At 35.2% G+C, this 6,143-nt stretch overlaps 1 protein-coding gene across 1 annotated transcript; it reads left to right on the top strand.

Annotated features, from left to right (window-relative positions):
- The first annotated feature begins 2,972 nt into the window (after nt 1-2,972).
- LOC128219031 (protein toll-like) lies at nt 2,973-5,740 on the top strand. Its single transcript, XM_052926843.1, has one exon. The coding sequence runs from the start codon at nt 3,049-3,051 to the stop codon at nt 5,431-5,433; it is 2,385 nt and encodes a 794-aa protein (XP_052782803.1). The 5' UTR covers nt 2,973-3,048; the 3' UTR covers nt 5,434-5,740.
- The last annotated feature ends 403 nt before the right edge of the window (nt 5,741-6,143 follow it).

The following is a 6,143-nucleotide window of genomic DNA, read 5'->3' as shown; positions in this document are numbered from 1 at the left end:
TATAGCAATTATATATGACGGTACAATATTACACTCTAACATATATATATATAAAATTATAAAAAAAAACAAAGAATCATTCAATACAATCAGGGAAGAATGACGGGTATTAATTAAAATAATTGAAACGACCGCTTTCTGTGACATTTCATTTGATTATAAAAGCCAACGCCAAAATGTAATCAAGAGCAGAAATTAATGTATGAGCAAAAAAAGTGACATTGTAACTCCCTTCTATAAACACTCGTACTGAGCGTCGTTAGATAAAAGCTTACTATTTTGATTACATTCACATCTAATGAACGCACTATGTTAGAAAAACAGCTAATATTACTATTAAAAATATATTTGTGATTGGTTAGTTGATATTTTATAGCGGTAATTGACATGTATAAGATATACATAATTAAATAATCATCTTAAAATGGTTAATAATAGTCAGTGTTTCGGTTGCCAAGTTATTAAACGTGGTCATCCGGAACTCCGCACTTTAAATAGTACCGTCCGTACTAGATAATTGTAATTTATAATAAGAGGATCCATTTCCGGACGTGAGATGCATGATACGAACAGAACAGATAAGAACTGAACATATACATTTCACGTTGTAACAACAACATTTATACTTAAACGTATCCACTATCCTGTCGTAGTCCTATAATGAAATGAAGTAAAATGTCCTACATTAAAAAAACAACATCCCTGACTGTATGTAAGCGGCGATTATGTTGCCTAAATTGAAAACTCATTGTGAAATGTAAATACTTGGTTCAAATCAACAGAGCAATTAACCAATAAGCTACAGCCAAATATAAAACCAACACTCTTATACAATGGAACAGATGCAGATAGAGAACAAGATAAAGTTGAACTCCGTAATGATTTCCTCCGCTCACAATCTCATCTATACAATAAAGATATTCCTCTTGTGGATATTTCTGTCTCTGGTTAATCATTGAGTACATTCATTATCACTCACAAGAACATGTCAGATGCAATCATGCCCATTGACTCAAGTAAGGCCAGTTGTCCAGATCGCATCAGTCCACGTTCGTCAAGGGAAGGTGTTGTTCTCTGTTACAGTTTTTCAAGTTTATAAGGAAATCTTGTTTCCCTCTGACTGGAAATTGGCAACTGTTACAGCCGTTTTCTAAACAATATCTGATCCGTGGAACCCTGAAAACTATAGACCTATTTCTTTTTTGAGCTGAATTGTGAAGAGAACGCAAAACTATGTGTCGACAACTATTTTAACAACTATCTTATTTTAGTTCATTCCAATCTGGTTATTTCTGGCCTTTATCATAGGAAGGAAGTAAGAGCAGTCTGAGGCATATATAAAACGTCTGATCGGGGCATGCACAATGGGCTTAATCACAAAATTGCATCTCTTGGCGCCCAATGAAGCCTTCTACGATGGTTCGAACAGCTTTTGTCCTCTCGTAAACAAACTGAAGTATATACATACATTATCTATACAAAAAGTTTCAGGGTTTTCTTCATTTTTGACAAATAATGGACTGGATAGCAATTATGTAGTTTAATCGTGATTAACCATTGGATGTAATCTTGTGTAAATCTGTTTGATTTTAATCCTCTAATTTCTTATGCTCAAGTGATTCAGACGGAATTTAGTCCGGACAATTATAGTTATAAAAGAGAACAGAACAGAACAGAACAGAACAGAACAGAACATTTATTGTTAATTTGAACATATACAGTTCATCGTTGTTACAATAACATAACACATGGCATGGCAATAATTGATAAATGCGAGAGTGCATTATACATATATACATATATAAACTATCAATGATTTCAACATGTTAAAAGTTAAGCATTATTATTCAAAGCAGTATATCGTAGCTTAAAAGCATGTTTGCAATACAAAGCTAGTTTTCGTAGACATGCAGCATTTTCCGAGTTTAATAATTGAAACATGCTTTGTCTTGCATAGTAAAATTTAGTTATGTATTTTTTCCTAATGTCATTATGTTTCGGACAAATGAAAACAAAGTGATATTCATCTTCGATATCATTATGAACACATAAAACACATTTACGTTGATTTCTTTCAATATTAACATATCTGCCTCTTTCAACATTTAACATATGAGAGGACAATCTTAATCTAGCAATAATATTCCTAAGTCTATAGCTATACAATTTATCTATATACGATGACATATGAATAGTACATTTTAGTTCTCTGTATAACACTAGTGAACTTAATGAGTTTATATCATTTTTCCAATGTCCAATGAATGAGTCGATTAACCGTCTTCTAAAATTAGGAATAAAATAATCAATATTAATCGACTCCGGATATAACCATACTTCATTGAATCCTGCATTTTGTAATATAGTGCGTACATTAGAACACCAATTGTTTGAATTTGCGTTATTTTCCGCATCATATCGAAGGCTTTGCAATGTATTGTATAAAATGCAATGTTATAAAAGAGATATACTGGCAATACCAATTCACTTCATACTTTCTTGCAGTAAAATACAAAAAAAATAATAATGAGGTTTGAATCAAAGTAGAAGAGCTAAAATATATTTTCCCAAGAGGATGTGCGTTATAGTAGTCAACACATTAACTTAGGGGGAGGATAACTTAATCATCTAAACCATTCCCTTATTTTATTAATATTATGAAGGAAACTTTTGTTTACATTCCGGTAATGGTGTTTTGTTCAGTTTTATTTTACGAAAAGATAATACTGACGTTTGATATATTTTTTTTCGATCTTACATTCGAGTCAAGAATTTTGATTTAAATTGCTTAAAAACGATTGATCAGACGTTTTAAAATATCACGTCTTATCAGAAAGCGTAACTCTATACGTTAAACCAATTTTGTATTCTATGAATGGGCAAGGCGATGAGTATTGGGTAATTCGTTTATTACTTTTATTGCAGGTTTTGCGAAATACACTTTTAAACGCCGTATATAATTTCAGCGGACGCACAAAAGTGTCTATTCGTCAATTGGGTTAATGTCTCTACTGGTTTAACTTAAAGTCAGTTCATAACTTCTAAAACATGGAAGTACATCTATTGAAATATAGGGTCTATCTTCTGTGCTATACGACAGCCGTGTGTTTGGGTTGTTTTGAAAATGACGGATATTTTGCCTGGGGAACTGGATCCCGAACACCACTTTGTTGCCCGGAATCATGTCGTAGTGACGAAGATCTAGATAGATGTTGCGCTTGCGCAGCACTTCCCTGCTGGGAACATCGCAAACTCAACAATGATTTTAAATGTCCGGAAACTCTGGGATCGATACATTTGGAGATACTGGACATATTTGGAACATCCAAACTGATTAAAATTGATAATGCAACCATACAAGAGCTTGATTATTCGAATCAACGTCTTACAAAACTACCTGACAACATTTGTGACTATTCTGACAGCCTTGTAAAGCTGGACATGTCCAATAACAAGATTAAAAACATTTCACAAATCAAATGTTTAGTGAATTTGGATTCCCTGCGTCTGGACAACAACTTAATCACCGAGGTTAGAAATGACACATTTAGCGTTATGAAGAATTTACGCCTACTGACCATGGCTAACAACAAAAACTTAAAAAAACTTGAACCCAATACTCTTGACATTGGGGAACAAAATATTTACATCTCAGATTTCAGTCAGAACTATTTTGACTCTGTTGATATCACAAATGTTTTTATGCCTGGTCTATTTTGCAAAGTCAACATGTCCGATGGAATAATAGGAGACATTACGAACGAAAATGATTACAAAATAACGACCATCAATGGTCCTGGCGATTTCTACGGTGAACGCTCTGGTCTAAAGAACCTTTTCAATTTGACATCACTTGGCTTGGAGTTTAATGAATTTCCTATATATGTGAAAGAATCGTTGCATATTGATGCCAGCTATCTTCAATGCGATTGCAATCTATTCCCATTATTTTCACAGACGAAAGAGTGGGCACGAAGGTACTGGGCTAATTTAGATAAGGCAGATTTTATCTGCAAGAGTCCAGAGTCGATGAACGGAGTTGATCTGAAGATAGTTTACGAGAAAAACTTGTATGTCAACCTGGTGTGCGAGCTCGAACACTGTCCAAGTTTTTGCCACTGTTTAGATAAACCTAGTGAAAACAAGGTGATAGTAAACTGTTCTGATAGGGGACTATCGGACTTTCCAGAGGATATGCCAATCGGGTACTGGAACAACAAAAACCTGGACCTACTCCTAGATGGGAATCAAATAACAGAGATGCCAAATACGAGCTTTCTTTGGAGACTGGTCGGGGTCGATCTAAGAGGAAACCCACTCAAGGTTATACACAAGGGGGTGGGGCAGGCCCTTTCTTTCGAAAACATAATACAAGACGGAGTAAACCTTTTCAACCAGGAGCTTGATACTTTAGACGAACAGTTCGCGAGTATGGATCCCAACAAGATTGTGTTTGGTAAATTCCCAGTTAGATGTGATTGTACAAACCTCTGGATAGGGGACTGGATAAGAAACAGCCAGGCAAACGGTAGACTCCTGTGTAGTGTTGGTGATCGCATTCTGCCAGCAGAACTTGTGAACAGCGAACTATTGGGATGTGTAGAGACAAGTATTCCTACCGAACATTTCGTGATACCAATTTTGTTCTTTATCGCCTTAATTGTAGCAGTGATTTTTCTGGGATATTTGTTTAGATACGAGGTATACCTTATTTTACGAAACTTAGGAAAAGATTCTAGAAAAGGTGGATTCACGACTGATGCTTTTATTTCAATTTGTGAAAACAATGAGGCTGCTCAGCATTTTGTGAGATATGAAATTATAAAGGCATTAACTGATAAAAAATATTCGATTTTCTTGCCCCTTAAACATGTGGTTGTAGGTGACAGAGATGTCGGCGTTCTGACTGGTGCACAGAAGTGTAGACACTTTATCATTGTTCTATGTGATCAGTACGGTAGCGAAAACAACTCCGTGTCCGAATTTAACATACTTTGGAAACAGTTCAGGAAGGATACATCAACGAATATAACTGTACTTAATTTTGATGGTCTGGAGCGAGGGGATATTTATGATAGAAGGATTCGAGCACTAACTCGCGTTACGCGACAAATCCATTTTAAAGACCGAACCTCCCTCTACATTGATAGATTAATGGCACGTTTGGGACCTCCTTCTTACAACCGCCATGAAAACCTTTTCGATCGTGGAAGTGTTAAAAGGGTAGGAGGCGTTGTTAAGGTTAGAGTGAAAGAATGTGACATGAATTCATTGGTGGGGAACGATGGAATAGGGAAACTTCCATCTGCTGTGAGCACAGCCTTTAAACGAAATGAGCCCCGAGAAGATGGGTGCGGCTGCAAACCTAGATTCCGATGCGATGCCCACCGAGGACGGAATGAAGCTTTAGAGCATGGGCAGTTGAATGTGTAACCGTTGGTGGAACCGTTGGTGGAAATATTTGATGTCGAATCACTGTTTTAAACCAATATTTGTACACAAACACTTCTTTGATGTCCTTTTTATTAGCTTTTGCTTAATGTTTTATGCCGTAGTATTACAAAAAGTTGACTGTTATTCTTTTTCCTTGAAATGCATAAAATTCCATAGTTTCGTTTTAATTTGAACTTCAATTTCAAATCAATATATATTGCAGTTTAATTGTTTCTAACATATATCATGTCATGTATTATGAAAAATTCTCATTGTATATTTATAGAATAATACATGGTTGACCATGGCTTTTGGTTGATAATTGCCCCAGTGAAAATAATTGCCCTCGGGCTTTACCATGTTTTATCCTGTTACACATGTTTTGTCATTAGTCAATGATTTTAAATTTATTTAAAAAACAACAACATGATTTTGTCGATTTATGAAGAATATGTCATAGAATTAGCATGTAGTCTGAAAGTCTTAAAAATGAGATATAACAAAATGGTTTTGAATGGCATTAGCTGCGAAAAATTACGAGTGACCGGAAATCAAAATAGCAAACCTTTTCGTAAGTGTTTTCAGAATAAGCCTGCAATTTTTCCATTCTTCAAATATTTTTTGTTTCACATAGGCTGATTGTGATGCTCATTTCAATGGGTGAGCACAGCTAGGGTCGATGAAGCCTAAAAGCAGTTTCATAAGAAACT

This window comes from Mya arenaria, chromosome 15 (genome assembly GCF_026914265.1).
Source record: "Mya arenaria isolate MELC-2E11 chromosome 15, ASM2691426v1".
Taxonomy (NCBI): domain Eukaryota; kingdom Metazoa; phylum Mollusca; class Bivalvia; order Myida; family Myidae; genus Mya; species Mya arenaria.
Note: the sequence above shows the minus strand (reverse complement) of the source record. Positions and strands in the feature narration are given on the sequence as shown.

Excerpts from the sequence above, each read along its gene's own strand:
- LOC128219031 (XM_052926843.1), top strand. The coding sequence starts at position 3,049 with ATGGAAGTACATCTATTGAAATATAGGGTCTATCTTCTGTGCTATACG.